This window comes from Labrus bergylta, chromosome 1, assembly GCF_963930695.1.
Source record: "Labrus bergylta chromosome 1, fLabBer1.1, whole genome shotgun sequence".
Lineage (NCBI taxonomy): Eukaryota > Metazoa > Chordata > Actinopteri > Labriformes > Labridae > Labrus > Labrus bergylta.
Window position 1 is genome coordinate 37,686,021 of NC_089195.1, and position 15,681 is coordinate 37,701,701.

The 15,681-nt window shown below is 43.3% G+C and overlaps 1 protein-coding gene and 1 long non-coding RNA gene across 2 annotated transcripts in view; both read left to right on the forward strand.

The window, feature by feature from the left end:
- slc22a7a (solute carrier family 22 member 7a) overlaps positions 1–10,712 on the forward strand; it is a 16,475-nt gene extending 5,763 nt beyond the window's left edge. Inside the window, exons 3-10 of the mRNA XM_065960818.1 lie at positions 962–1,116; positions 2,062–2,230; positions 2,309–2,432; positions 2,982–3,091; positions 5,662–5,876; positions 5,965–6,073; positions 9,195–9,401; positions 10,237–10,712. Of these exons, the coding sequence (XP_065816890.1) occupies positions 962–1,116; positions 2,062–2,230; positions 2,309–2,432; positions 2,982–3,091; positions 5,662–5,876; positions 5,965–6,073; positions 9,195–9,401; positions 10,237–10,324 (1,177 nt within the window). The 3' untranslated portion in view covers positions 10,325–10,712. The remainder of the gene's footprint in view (positions 1–961; positions 1,117–2,061; positions 2,231–2,308; positions 2,433–2,981; positions 3,092–5,661; positions 5,877–5,964; positions 6,074–9,194; positions 9,402–10,236) is intronic.
- A 1,915-nt stretch (positions 10,713–12,627) lies between these two features.
- LOC136180926 (uncharacterized) lies at positions 12,628–14,295 on the forward strand. The gene is made up of 3 exons (XR_010667488.1): positions 12,628–12,781; positions 14,007–14,093; positions 14,179–14,295. It is a non-coding gene; the product is annotated as an uncharacterized lncRNA (long non-coding RNA).
- The last annotated feature ends 1,386 nt before the right edge of the window (positions 14,296–15,681 follow it).

Genomic DNA, 15,681 nt, shown 5'->3' on the forward strand with positions numbered 1-15,681 from the left:
AGATCACAGGAGAACTACAAGATCACAAGAGGACTACAAGATCACAGAACTACAAGATCACAGGAGAACTACAAGATCACATGAGAACTACAAGATCACAAGAGAACTACAAGATCACAGAACTACAAGATCACATGAGAACTACAAGATCACAGGAGAACTACAAGATCACAAGAGAACTACAAGATCTCAGGAGAACTACAAGATCACATGAGAACTACAAGATCACAAGAGAACTACAAGATCACAGAACTACAAGATCACAGGAGAACTACAAGATCACAGGAGAACTACAAGATCACATGAGAACTACAAGATCACAAGAGAACTACAAGATCACATGAGAACTACAAGATCACATGAGAACTACAAGATCACAAGAGAACTACAAGATCACAGAACTACAAGATCACATGAGAACTACAAGATCACAGAACTACAAGATCACATGAGAACTACAAGATCACAGGAGAACTACAAGATCACAAGAGAACTACAAGATCTCAGGAGAACTACGAGATCACAAGAGAACTACAAGATCACAAGAGAACTACGAGATCACAGGAGAACTACAAGATTACAGGAGAACTACAAGATCACAGGAGAACTACGAGATCACAGGAGAACTACAAGATTACAGGAGAACTACAAGATCACAGGAGAACTACGAGATCACAGGAGAACTACAAGATTACAGGAGAACTACAAGATTACAGGAGAACTACAAGATCACAGGAGAACTACAAGATCACAGGAGAACTACAAGATCACAAGAGAACTACAAGATCACAGAACTACAAGATCACATGAGAACTACAAGATCACAGAACTACAAGATCACATGAGAACTACAAGATCTCAGGAGAACTACAACTCTGATGAGTTGACGCTGCAGCCGTCCAGAAAAGTGACGTTTTGGTTTGTTTGTTTATTTATTTGTTTGTTTGTTTTTTTGTTGCAGGTTTGGCCGTAAGTCGATGCTTCTCCTGGCGTTACTCTTCTCCAGCATGCTGGGCGTCACCTCCGCCTTCTCCACCTCCTACGTCATGTTCGCCGTCTCCAGAGCACTGTGCGGCGTGGCGCTTAGCGGGCTGTCCATCATCGGCGTCGTCCTCGGTAAGAACCTCACTGACATTCTCAGATTTTTATTTCTAACATTTGACAAAGGTATGAAAGAAGTTTTACTTTGAAAAACCTTTTTTGTAAGTTAAGTCTGTTCATTTCGGTACAGGTCAATAAAATATCATTTTGAAGATACTGAACTCAAAGAATAAATGATCTCTAGATTCAGGCTTTAATCACTGAAGTGAGTTCGACATTAAAACAATGCTGAGTGCCATATCTGAAAAAAAAACAGGAAGTCAGAGGCGTTTTCCTTTTTCTGACAATTTAACTGTGAAGTAAACTCAGGTTGTTCTTTTAATAAAAAGGTTCAGGGTCAATCATAAGTCACAGATATTTGATGGAATCAACTGAAAGAAAAAACATCTAGAAATATAAAGAAATGTAGAAAACAGTATCATCAGCATACTGTTACATACGGACATAATGTAGGTAAGAAAAAGATAAAAGTGGTCCGAATGTTGAAACCTTTGAAAACACCATGATCATCAACTAAACAGGGGGCGGCAGTAGCTCGGTCTGTAGGGACCAGGGTTTGGAACCAGATGGTCACCAGTTCAAGTCCCTGTGAGACCAAATCTGGACGTTGGTCTGGTAAATGGAGAGCCCCCCCCCCCCCCCTCACCCCGACATCCCTCCACCAGTGCATGACCACAGGATCCTGTTTGTGCATGTGTGTGTGTGTAGCATGTCTGGGATCATTAAAGTTTATCTTCTTAAATATCGACCCCCTGTCATCTGTTATAAGGAAGGCATTAGACCAGAAGAGACTGTTTTAAATCTAACCAACAGATCAAAGCCGATCAAACGGACTCTGTTGTTACTTTTAGCAAAAGGCAGAATGAAACTGTCACTGTCACATTTTAAAATCAAACTTGGTCTCTGAATGATTTTAAATATTTCACTTCAGTCGTTTGTGACCGCTCAATGTCTGCTCAGGTATTGAGTGGACGGATGTGAAACACCGAACCTTCACCGGCACAGTCATGAGTTTGTCCTGGAGCGCTGGAAACATGCTTCTGGCTTTGATGGCCTACTTCATACGAGACTGGAGACACCTGACGTTGGCGGTGACGGCGCCCTGCACTGCTGCCATCATCGCCTGGTGGTAAGGTGGATGCTAGGAGAACATACAGTTGATGTCTTAACGTGTTTATAAATAACACTTTCCTCTGTTTGGGTTCAGGTGGCTGCCGGAGTCGGCACGCTGGCTGCTGGCTAACGGCAGGATAGAGGAAGCCAAGAAGTATTTGGTTCAGTGCGCTAAAATGAACGGGAAGAACGAGTACACGTCCAAACTGGACTCTGAGGTACAGCTAGCTCTGTTTGAACATGTAATGTGACCCATGCATAGCTATGTCATGACATGAAAATATATGGTATTTAAATATAATATAAAAGATAAATAAAGAAAGGTTTAGCTATCTTCTCTGTGCGACTACCACCGTTATAGAGCTCTGAAGTCCTGGACTACATGGTCTTAGTTTCCCTACAGACACAGATTCAATTGCCGGTATCCCCAAATCCAAATAGATTTTCTTTAACAATCCACCCAGGAACGTCTTCCCAAGGATGTAGGCTCACAGTTTGCTCTGTCTGTGTCGGGCGCAGCCCTAAGCTGCCCCTGAAAGCCCCCACATGGTGCTGAGATTGCAAAACCAACCCACAATCTTTACACCGCAACACTTGATCACTTGTAATCTGTGAAATTTAACCATTCCTGGAAGCTAAAACGCTTCTGACAGAGAGGAATGATGTAATTTGACTAACTTCGAGGCAAAGCCACACCCCGATGCAATGAATATTTCAGGGTGCGTCTAACTTGATCAGCTTCCTGTTTGACACTGTGCTTCTTACAGACTTTGGGGAAGGTCACTGTGTCGGAGGTGGCAGAGAAGACCCACTCTTACCTGGACCTGGTCAGAACACCTCAGCTGAGGAAGATCACACTCTGCTCTGGATTGTTTTGGTACAGAATCACTCTTCAACCTTTGAACTTAAAGGGATATTTTTGTAGTTTGACATATTCTGGTGACTGAAGTGTTGGATTTGCTCCAGCAGATTACTTAACCCTGATACAGGTTGTAATAGCTTCAACATAATCCATAGGGATATGTGTCCACTAAAAGTTGTTGTTCTTGTAACTGACAGGCTAAGATTGTTATTCTAACTGTGTAACAACATTTCAATCAAACTTAATTACTAATTTATTAAAACTTATTTAACTCTAGTTTAGGAAAAGATAAATATGCAATGTCTTTGGCGATTAGACTCCGTCATGATGACTTCATACTTTGAGGGGTAGCAAGGCCGACAGCAAACAGTGATGGTGGTGGTGATAGCGCCCCTGATGGATTCTAGACACTGGTGGTGGTGGTGATAGCGCCCCTGATGGATTCTAGACACTGGTGGTGGTGGTGATAGCGCCCCTGATGGATTCTAGACACTGTTGGTGGTGGTGATAGCGCCCCTGATGGATTCTAGACACTGGTGGTGGTGGTGACAGCGCCCCTGATGGATTCTAGACACTGGTGGTGGTGGTGATAGCGCCCCTGATGGATTCTAGATACTGGTGGTGGTGGTGATAGCGCCCCTGATGGATTCTAGATACTGGTGGTGGTGGTGATAGCGCCCCTGATGGATTCTAGATACTGGTGGTGGTGGTGATAGCGCCCCTGATGGATTCTAGATACTGGTGGTGGTGGTGATAGCGCCCCTGATGGATTCTAGACACTGGTGGTGGTGGTGATAGCGCCCCTGATGGATTCTAGACACTGGTGGTGGTGGTGACAGCGCCCCTGATGGATTCTAGATACTGGTGGTGGTGGTGATAGCGCCCCTGATGGATTCTAGATACTGGTGGTGGTGGTGACAGCGCCCCTGATGGATTCTAGACACTGGTGGTGGTGGTGATAGCGCCCCTGATGGATTCTAGACACTGGTGGTGGTGATAGCGCCCCTGATGGATTCTAGATACTGGTGGTGGTGGTGATAGCGCCCCTGATGGATTCTAGATACTGGTGGTGGTGGTGACAGCGCCCCTGATGGATTCTAGACACTGGTGGTGGTGGTGACAGTGCCCCTGATGGATTCTAGACACTGGTGGTGGTGGTGACAGCGCCCCTGATGGATTCTAGATACTGGTGGTGGTGGTGACAGCGCCCCTGATGGATTCTAGATACTGGTGGTGGTGGTGACAGCGCCCCTGATGGATTCTAGACACTGGTGGTGGTGGTGACAGCGCCCCTGATGGATTCTAGATACTAGTGGTGGTGGTGATAGCGCCCCTGATGGATTCTAGACACTGGTGGTGGTGGTGATAGCGCCCCTGATGGATTCTAGACACTGGTGGTGGTGGTGATAGCGCCCCTGATGGATTCTAGACACTGGTGGTGGTGGTGATAGCGCCCCTGATGGATTCTAGACACTGGTGGTGGTGGTGATAGCGCCCCTGATGGATTCTAGACACTGGTGGTGGTGGTGATAGCGCCCCTGATGGATTCTAGATACTGGTGGTGGTGGTGATAGCGCCCCTGATGGATTCTAGACACTGGTGGTGGTGGTGATAGCGCCCCTGATGGATTCTAGACACTGGTGGTGGTGGTGACAGCGCCCCTGATGGATTCTAGACACTGGTGGTGGTGGTGATAGCGCCCCTGATGGATTCTAGATACTGGTGGTGGTGGTGACAGCGCCCCTGATGGATTCTAGACACTGGTGGTGGTGGTGATAGCGCCCCTGATGGATTCTAGATACTGGTGGTGGTGGTGACAGCGCCCCTGATGGATTCTAGATACTGGTGGTGGTGGTGACAGCGCCCCTGATGGATTCTAGACACTGGTGGTGGTGGTGATAGCGCCCCTGATGGATTCTAGATACTAGTGGTGGTGGTGATAGCGCCCCTGATGGATTCTAGATACTAGTGGTGGTGGTGATAGCGCCCCTGATGGATTCTAGACACTGGTGGTGGTGGTGATAGCGCCCCTGATGGATTCTAGATACTGGTGGTGGTGGTGATAGCGCCCCTGATGGATTCTAGATACTAGTGGTGGTGGTGATAGCGCCCCTGATGGACTGACTGCAGAAGAAAGTCAACAGATTTTAAAATGGGACAGCAGCAGGATGAGTGGTTGAGAGAGGTTCTGGCAGAATCTGGTTGGTTGATTACTTAAAGAGTAAACGCCCACAGTCAGCAGTTCACCACAGCAGGGAGAAGGGGGGATTGGAAGAGAGGGAGTGGATAAACAATTAATGTGTGAGAGAATATAAGGACACATTTACTGTTCTTCTTTCTGTGATGATGTCACATAATTAGAATAACAATTCCAAGCTTGATCCAAAGGCAACTGGTTGAAGATCTTTAAAAACAATCTAAGCCTATCAGTGGAAAAAGCACTGGACGCACTTGGACCAGTTGTTGGAGGGCGTTACGTTACATGCATTTTGTGCCTATTCATCGTGGAAACCCCAGTAAGAGTGAAACCAGGACTCAGGATGTTGTCATCTGTTTGTTCAAACTGGTCCTTCTTGTACCTGCAGGTTTGCCGTCGCCTTCCTGTACTACGGGATCAGTTTCAGGATCTCAGGTTTTGGTGTCAGTATCTACCTCACTCAGTTCATCTATGGCGCCATCGAAGCTCCCGCCAAAATCTTCACCTTCTTTGTCCTGAACTGGATCGGCAGGCGAAACGGCCAGGCGTGGTTTCTGATCACAACAGGAGCTCTAATTGGAATCAACACGGCCATACCTTTTGGTGACATCACTTCCTGTCTGCTTACACACAAACACACCTGACACTTTGTTTCCTGACGCTCACACACGTTTGGTAACCTCTCTCACAGAGTACACGATGGTTCGTATGTGCATCGCCGTCGTGTCCAAGGGCTTCTCAGAGGCGGCGTTCACCACGGCGTTCCTTTACACGGCTGAACTCTTCCCAACAGTCCTGAGGTAAACCCTGAACCCGACACAATGAGGCTCCACTTTAAGGACCTTACTGATGCTTCCTTAACCGACACTTTCAGAGTTTGAACCTGATACAAGAAACATAAACTGTTAGTGGAAACGTTTGAACCACTTTCCAAAAATTATTTTATTTCGAAAGGAGGTGTTACGAGGTACGGTTTAAGTCCACCACAGCCAGCACAGCCGCTGGTCAGACGACTGATACAGAAGCTAAGCTAAGTTCTGCTGTGGGCGGGGATTCAAAGAGACATGGACGATAGCAACTTAAAAAACGTAGACTTTACTTTGAACATGCTGACTCCCTGACCTTTCGTACTGTGTCTGTACGACCCTAATTCCCAAAAAGTTGGGACGAGACGTTACAGTCAGCTGAGTCAGTGGGGGTGAACAGCGCTGTGTGTGTGTGTGTGTGTGTGTGTGTGTGTGTGTGTGTGTGTGTGTGTGTGTGCGCATGTCTGACTGTGCGTGTGACGCCAATATCACGCCAGCAGGATCACTATGAACATACAAAGACGTGATGTCAGCTGAGCTTTAGCGGGGAAACAGTCTTGTGAAAGACGTTCCTGTAAAGCAGCCGAACACTTTATTAATGTTTCTTAATGTAAAGAATGAATCTGTGCATTTCATCGTCCACAGTTCAGAACATCCTTCACAGATTCAGAGAATATGCAAAAAACAAATATTGGATTGGCTGTGATGTCAGGGCCCTCAAACGGTGCTGCATTCAAAACAGACACGGCTCACTGCACGTGCTCAGGAACACCCCCAAAAACCAAAGTCTGTAAACACAGCTCATCGCTGCAGTTAGCTGGAACTCTACCGAGCAAAGAGGAAACTGTGTTTAAACGAGAATAAGACAGGGGGTTCACTAAGTTTAACAAATCTTCACATTCTGTTATTTACATTTTAAATAACATCCCAATGTTTTAGGGCTTGGTGTTGTTAATGCAGACACATCTGTACTACTGTGATCAACGGGGAAGTCCAACAGTGCATCATGTTCAAAGTCCCGCCCACAATAGCTCAGCTCAGCTACGCCTGGCGTGATTTAAACACCTTTAAATAAACGTGTTCAGTAGAAGTTATAAAGTTAGTAACATGACAACACAGGCAGCAGAATCCGTCACATTCAACCACTGCAGAGGCGACACCATGTTTGTGATTTCCAGTACAAAGAAAGAACAGTGGCCATTTTTTCCAACATGTGTGTATTTGTCTCTTCTCTGTCCTCAGGTCTGACGCGATGTGTCGCTGAGTTGTGAGTTTGAATTGATCACTTGCATCATCTTGTCCTGATGTGATTGGTGTTATCTGATCTTAATGGATAAGCTGTCATGCTCCTAAATCACAGACCAGTAGATGTGAATAAAACTTGTTCATCCTAAAAAACAACAACCATGTAGGCCTCGCTAGCTGCTGAAGCTAACTATCCAACCAGCTAAAAAGTCCCCAATAAAACTCCACAAAATGTTGCAGACTCTCATGAAGTTTACTGAGGTTTCTTTTTAGTGAAACTGCAAACAATACAGAAGCTAATGTAGCCACACGGCGCTAGCATATAGCATCTTAAACAAATGAATGGTAAAGTTAGCACTGGCTTAGCGGTTAGGATCTACATAGATACAAACAACATCCTTTCTAAATGAATACACATAGCATCAACATTTATACTCACAGACGTTTCTTTAGCGTTCAGGAAAGAGAAGAAACATGAAGCTAGCGACCATTTTTTAAATGGTGATTAATCGTATTTGATAGTAGAAGTTTCTTGCTGACATCCGTCTGATAATCTGTTCATTCAGCTTTAGGTTGACACTCAAACTCAAAGGACTTTAAGACATTTGAACAATGTGTGATGTCATAAGGTGGATATTACTACGGGGAGACACTGAGGACGACTATCTATGGGGAGCCTGAAGGGACAAAATAGCATGAGATTAATCATGATTAAAATAGTTCATGCTGACACATATGCAATGCTTTCCTGAAAAAGGTGAATTAACCAAGCAGCAACCTCCGGTGTTGAAACATGAAGCTGATGCTGAAGTTTAACATCCTGCAGTTCCTGGAGTGTCCACTAGAGGCTGGTTGCAGAAGCACAGGAAGTCACATACACACCCATTCTAAAAAGCCTGTTTTTACAGCAGAGATGAACATGTTTACAGCCTGGTTCAAAAAACCAAATAGGTGTGATTAGCTCATGTCTGGATGGACACACACTGTACGGGGGGTGAATGTTTTGATGACTCATCAGTTTTGATTTGATGAAGGATAAGAGTTATTCACAATAAGGCGTGTAGCTGACCTGATTGACAGGTGGGCGCGGTGTAACGGTTTGTCAGGAGGTTTAAAACCCGCCTCAGCTCCAGTTCTCAGCCTGTCGTTAGGTTGACTGAAAGTTAGACTGAGACAGCATTTCCAGAATGGAGACCGCCATCGATGGGACTCCAGCGCCCCCTGCAGGGACAGACGGGGGACATTTTAACCCACATAACTTTTAAAACTGAGCTTGTTTTGAATAAACTTTAATAAATGGTGTCACAATAAAGAGAAATATCGTCTGATATAAGAATACTTTGACCATTTAAAAATAGAGTGATTATAAAAGAGGCGTTAAGCGTTAATCTGTAAACAAAGGAAGTACCTTTATGTAAATCAGACAGCATTTCACAATAAAAGCACCCGGGGCAGAGATGGGCGTTTTGGCTCCTTACTGAACGCTCTCTAAAGTACAGGAGGCGTTGTGCTCCATGATCCATGTTAGCATGTAAGAGCGTGGTATGGATGTTTACCGGAAACAGAGTTCAGCAGAAGTCAAACGTTTTCATGAGAGCTGATATTTAAGGGTTGAGTAACGGGCGTGTGGCCAGCTAATGATCTGCACGCTGTTGAAGTCTTCACGTCACGGAATCCAAACATCAGCAGACTTTGTCCTGCAGAGCTTTAAACTCTGCAGCAGCTCCTGGAAGCTGCGGCTCAGATTACATCATGAAATACGGTGAAAAGCTTGAATGAGTGGTTACAGGACGAGGGCCAGGAGAGGGTTTAGCAGGTTCCAGACTCGGTGCTGCGGAGACGTGACGTGTCTCTCTGTGTTGTTGGACAGGCAGTGCGGGATCGGATACACCTCGTGTCTCTGTCGGATCGGGAGCTCGCTCGCTCCGCTCGTCATGCTGCTGGAGGACGTGTGGCTCCTCCTGCCGCCGCTGATCTTCGCCGTGACGGGGATCATCAGCGGGAGCTTAGTGTTCATGCTCCCTGAGACGCTCAACGTGCGTCTGCCTGAGAACATCTTCGACGTGGAGGAGGGGAGGTGGAGTATCTTCATGTCTGTAGATTTATCCAAACATCTGGAAGTGTTCAGACAGAAAACTTTAAAAACATCATCTTTATATTCTGCTCTATGCAGACGACTGTGGGATGTGCAGTTTATCTGTTTCTATATTCGATGTTTTGGTTTCATGTCCACGCCTTTTACACTGCGCAAACACGGCATGATTTACTCTATGATACGATGCAAGAATATGACGCCAACGGCACGACCTTCTGACCAACACGAACTAAAGCGAGAACTGAAGCAGGGCGGAAACACGGGTTAAACCATTTGAACCCACAAGCTTTATTGAATCATTCCCGTCAGATACTTAAAAACATAAAGAATAAAGAAAGGACACAACAGGGGGACCCTCGCCAACCCACACGGTTGATAACCTGATAACTGCTCTCATATCTGGCAAACCGAGGGACGTCCAAAACGGCGTGTGTCTTAAAAGCGCCTACCTTCTCTGGTCCAAACAAATCCAGAACATTCAGGAGCAGAATCTAAAGTTAGAAGGAGGACATACTGGCTGCTGCACTGTTGTCAGAGAAGCCAGCACTTCAACATAGCATGTTTCCTTAATGATCAGAGAGTAAGATACCTTTATCATCTCACTCTCTACACAGCTCACTGATTGGACCTTTAATGATCAGAGAGTAAGATACCTTTATCATCTCACTCTCTACACATCTCACTGATTGGACCTTTAAAACACATTTATTTGAAATCTTCATGTACATTCTTTGTCCGACTGACTTTGTGTGTTTCATTATAATTTAGTGACTCATCATATCAGAGAGAATAACGTCTCTTCTTCTTCCGTGTTCAGACACAGACAATGTGACGCCGACGGGGACGCAAAGATCGAGCTGATGAAGCTGAACTCCAAAGAGACGACAGACGCGCAGGACGACTGACTAGCTGCAGGACGAGCGGCGAGCTCCAGCATTTCCTCGGTACGCTCTCAGAGAGAGTGGAGGCTGCAGGCTGCTGTGGATGGATCGGTGCTTTTTTAATTTTGACATCAGATTGGTGTCAGAATAGAAACAAAGTGTTGTGTGTACAGAGCTGACGTACAGTAGACGTCGTCCTTCTAGTGTTTTTGAGTCCTCAGTGAAGACGAGCTGCTGGTGATACTCAGCTGTCAATCAAAGGACTGAGTTTCAGGTGCTACTCGGCCGTGTGACAGCTGATCCGTGTGTTCAGGAAGTAGTTCCTGACCTGCTGTACAACACCCACTGACTTCAAATTAAGACTCTGCTAATAAAATGTTTTCATCATCTCTGTTGTCTTCTTCTCTGATAAATAAATATATCTGCTACCCGACAGTCCGTCAGGGTCCGGGTGCACTGATGGGTTCTTCTGCCCTGAACAACAGGAACTCAACTGGTTCATAGGTCAGGTGGTGTCAACACCCTTAGAGGTTTAAGTACAAAGATAAACATGAAAATTATAACTGAAAAAACTCTGTTTGGCTCTGATTGGCTGGTTGGTGATGACTCCGCCCCTTTGTCTGTGTGCAGCGTCTTTGAGTGCTGAAGGCAGTGCATGAGGAACTGACGGCCTAGCATCGCTCTCCAATCAGTTCCTGATGCAGTACCATCAAGGCGACCTGAGGCGACCCCGGAGGCGACCTTCGTCACCACTCGCTCTTTGCTTCGTGTTTCATAGTTACAGCAGAAAGAAAGAGTAACTAGCGTCGAGCTAATCGCTAGTTGGCGGGTTGATGGCGACAGTAGTGCATGATTAAACAGGAAGTGAAGTACTCTGAGCTTAAGACTGTCCCGTGTCTCAGGAGTGGACAGACTCTGATGTTTTTTTTTTATTCTGTGAAAGAATCATAAAACATCTGAATCTGATTGGCCCCTCCAAAAACCCTAAACTGTGATTGGCTATTTGCCCTCTCAGAGGCGGGATGTGAAAACCAATCACATATCAACATAGCATATTTTCTTTTGTTTATACTTTAAATTGTAAATAAAAACTTTGCACATGTATTTCATGTGACATCACTCTGTCTCAGGAGGGTTCAGGACTGAATCTTTGCCAGTTTGACTTTGAAGGAGTTTGTGTGCTCTCTCTCAAGACGGTGACTTTGACCAAATCTCCACATTAAAAAATGTATGTCACCATGATCTTGTGTTGTAAAGTAGATATTAGTATAATGTGATGTTGTGTCTGTTTTTATCAGTTATGATGATAATAAGACTCAGGTTAATATACAACTACAAGTCCATAAAGAATCTCCAGCTTTACCTGCTGCAACCCTAAAGTGAAACACAACCATTATAAAACCATTAGAGATCAATTCTACACAAAGTGTTTTTACTTTTGGTCCCTTAAAGTAGATTTTAATGCTTTCAAATGCTTTTGTTCTTAAAGGTCCAATCAGTGAGCTGTGTAGAGAGTGAGATGATAAAGGTATCTTACTCTCTGATCATTAAGGAAACATGCTATGTTGAAGTGCTGGCTTCTCTGACAACAATGCAGCAGCCAGTATGTCCTCCTTCTAACTTTAGATTCTGCTCCTGAATGCTCTGGATTTGTTTGGACCAGAGAAGGTAGGCGCTTTTAAGACACGCCCCCACACGGCCGTTTTGGACGCCCCTCGGTTTGTCAGATATGAGAGCAGTTATCAGGTCAACAGGTGTTGCAGCGATGGAAGCGGTCAAGAGAAGTGGTTCAGATAGAAGTGATTGTACCCGACCTAAAAAGCCTCTGCATGTTTCTAATAAGCTCCACGAGCAGAAACGTGCTCAAACTAGGATCAATATTGGAGATGCTTTTGAAAAATGGAGAGAGGTTAGAACACAGAAAGGTTTACAGACCCATGCAGAGCTGGATAAACACTGAAGCTTCAGAGTCCACCACATGGTGACCTGAGTGAGGGGGGGGGGAGACAGCTCTCTATGATGTTTAGAATTTAGACTGCAGTACCCATTTTAAACACTAGGGGGCAGAGGTACATACTACAGAGCTGTGTGAGCATGAAGGGCAGGGCCGTTCATTATTTATCCTGACTGTCAACAATGGAGGAGAAATCTGTAACGAGAAGCCTTTCGATTATTATTTTTTTTTAAGATGTCAGACATTTGTTTTTGTCCCTTTGAGCAGAACCATTAAAGATCAGTTCAGCAGATCAGCTGATCATCATAAAGCTGTAAAAGCTGAACTTTGTCCTGTTCTGCAGGTTCAGACCGGTTTGGAGTCTTGTAATTGTGTGTAATTGTGCTGGTGATTAAACTGATATCAAACACACCCGACCGAGACACCAGCTGGACTGATCGACTTTCAAGGAAATAAATAAGGCTTGTTGAACTCTGCTGGACGATCTGCTTTTGAAGGTTCCTGTATGACAGCGAGATTTATTTAAGGTAAGAAGAAATATTTCAGATTCTCATCAAATGTCCTTTAATGCAACATTTCCTACAGAAACTCTATCGTGTAAACCCCCTCCTACGAGACAGCGTGTGATGAAGCAGGACAATAAAAAGCTGGATTATAAAAGTTTGATTTGAGACCAGAATAACGAAACGCAGTGATTGGTGGTCAGAAAGCTGTCAGATATTTGGATGTTTGTCGTTGATTTGTTATGAACAGATTCCTGAGGAGATGCACCTGTGATGTTCTCCCTCAGCTCGATCAGCTGGGCTGGGAGGCTTTATAGGGTGGTTGTTTGAATCCACAGAGTCGACACAAACTGTCAGCTTTCTGTGTTTTCTGTTTGAGTGAAAATGGCTTTTTTAAGTGCCCACTTTTGGGTCCCAACCCACCAGTTGAGAACCAGTGTCCTAGACCTAAGACATACGAAGTGATTCCCTCAGACATTACGACTGAGGGCAAGATAAGAGTGTGTGTTATAAACACATGGGAGATAAGTTATCTGTTTGCATTGCAGCAGTTATCTCTGTTTATCTGGAGGGACAGTTAATACCCAGAGACATGAGTCAAAACCTGAAAAGACATTTAACTGACTCCTGAGCTGCTCTGAGGATCACTCTAAGGGAATGAGGACACCTAGTGGACAAATATCAGAACTACAACTGCTGCTTTAAATCTCACTGACTTGTCCACAGTCAGTGAGACACTTGTTTGAGTGACACCTTCCCAAAAAATGTGTTGCAGCTCTGTGTTCACACTGATGGGTTGGAGCTTCCTTCAGCTTGTTTACATTTCACTCAGAGGCTCAAACTTGTGTGTGAACCCCTCCCTCTCTAACTTTTAGTCCTGCCACCCCGTGGAGGAAAAGAGACCCACTCAGGGACGTTGTGTTTGCGAGTTAGTGACTGTGGCTGACTCGGCCTGTCGTCACAAGAGAACGACTGAAGGAGACCTTATAAACAGATAACTGAATGAACTCTGAGATGCTTAGTATCTAAATGAAAACAGGAAGGCAGGGGGGGAGCTGAGGGATGAAGGGGGCGTGTTCAAAGAGAGCGTTTATTTTGGTGAAATCTTACTTTACCAGTAAGATTTGTGTGTTTAGAATTTTTAAGACTATGGAATGAAGAACGTTAATGTCAGTCATACAGAGCTTTGTATATTATATGTAAATAATGAATCAGCTGTGACCGCACATTGTCGTGTTTTTGTTTAAAGGTTTTGGCCTCTTCTATGGATCAGTGTTTGAAGATTGAGGAGAGAGCCCCTCAAAACCAGTCTGTGTGAGGAACCTGAAGCTCAGAGGTGAGAAGAGCATCTTTACCAGATTATGACTCATCACTCGACCTTTGTTACGTATACTCAGAGCTGTGTGTTTGTGTGTTTGCAGCCCAGAGCAGAGACCGGACTCTTCTGGACCTGTACTCAGCTGTGTCTCTATAAAGAGTGACAAGTCTATTATTGAACCTTATGACCTCAAGGATGAACACCACTCGACTGAAAACAGGTAATAATAATACATTATTTACAACGCACTTTACATGAACGGGAATCTCAAAGTGCTACAACTAGAATAAAACCATAAAAACAACAACTTTAGTCCGACAGGTAAACTCAGGCAGAGTTAAGAACCTGATCATTAAACAAAATCTGAAAGCAGAGGTTTTAGGGAAAGGTTTTCAGGTCCTTTTTAAAGGAGTCCACAGTCTGTGTGGCCCTCTGGTGGGCAGGGAGAGCAGTCCATAGACGTGGGGCAGCAGAAGAGAAGGCTCTGTCCCCAGTAGAGCAGAGCTTAGTGCTGGGGGTTTGGAGGCAGTTTGTGGAGGCAGATCATATGTCTTGTGCGGGTTTCATGATGGAGGGGCATTGATGGGTAAGTATTTTATATTCGATCCTGAGGGTACCAGTGTAGTGAGTGCAGGTAACACTCTTACCATTTTATCCGTCCAGACACAAAGCGATCTGGCCAAAACTCGAACAATGTTAACAGTGTCCAAGGCGTCAGTATTCAGGGTAGCACTAGTGATGTCACACAGGTTTAACCAATCAACTGGCAGTGCTTTTTTCACACACTGGGTTCAGATTTGAATTCTGTTTCAGTTTGTATTATATTATATTATATTATATTATTATATAAAGCACTGACTACTGAACTATATTATATTATATTATATTATATTATATTATATTATTATATAAAGCACTGACTACTGAACTGTGGATATTATATTATATTATATTATATTATATTATATTATTATATAAAGCACTGACTACTGAACTGTGGATATTATATTATATTATATTATATTATATTATATTATATTATATTATATTATATTATATAATATTATATTATATTATTATATAAAGCACTGACTACTGAACTGTGGATATTATATTATATTATATTATATTATATTATTATATAAAGCACTGACTACTGAACTGTGGATATTATATTATATTATATTATATTATATTATATTATATTATATTATATTATATTATATTATATTATTATATAAAGCACTGACTACTGAACTGTGGATATTATATTATATTATATTATATTATATTATTATATAAAGCACTGACTACTGAACTGTGGATATTATATTATATTATATTATATTATATTATATTATATTATTATATAAAGCACTGACTACTGAACTGTGGATATTATATTATATTATGTTATATTATATTATATTATATTATATTATTATATAAAGCACTGACTACTGAACTGTGGATATTATATTATATTATATTATATTATATTATATTATATTATTATATAAAGCACTGACTACTGAACTGTGGATATTATATTATATTATATTATATTATATTATATTATATTATTATATAAAGCACTGACTACTGA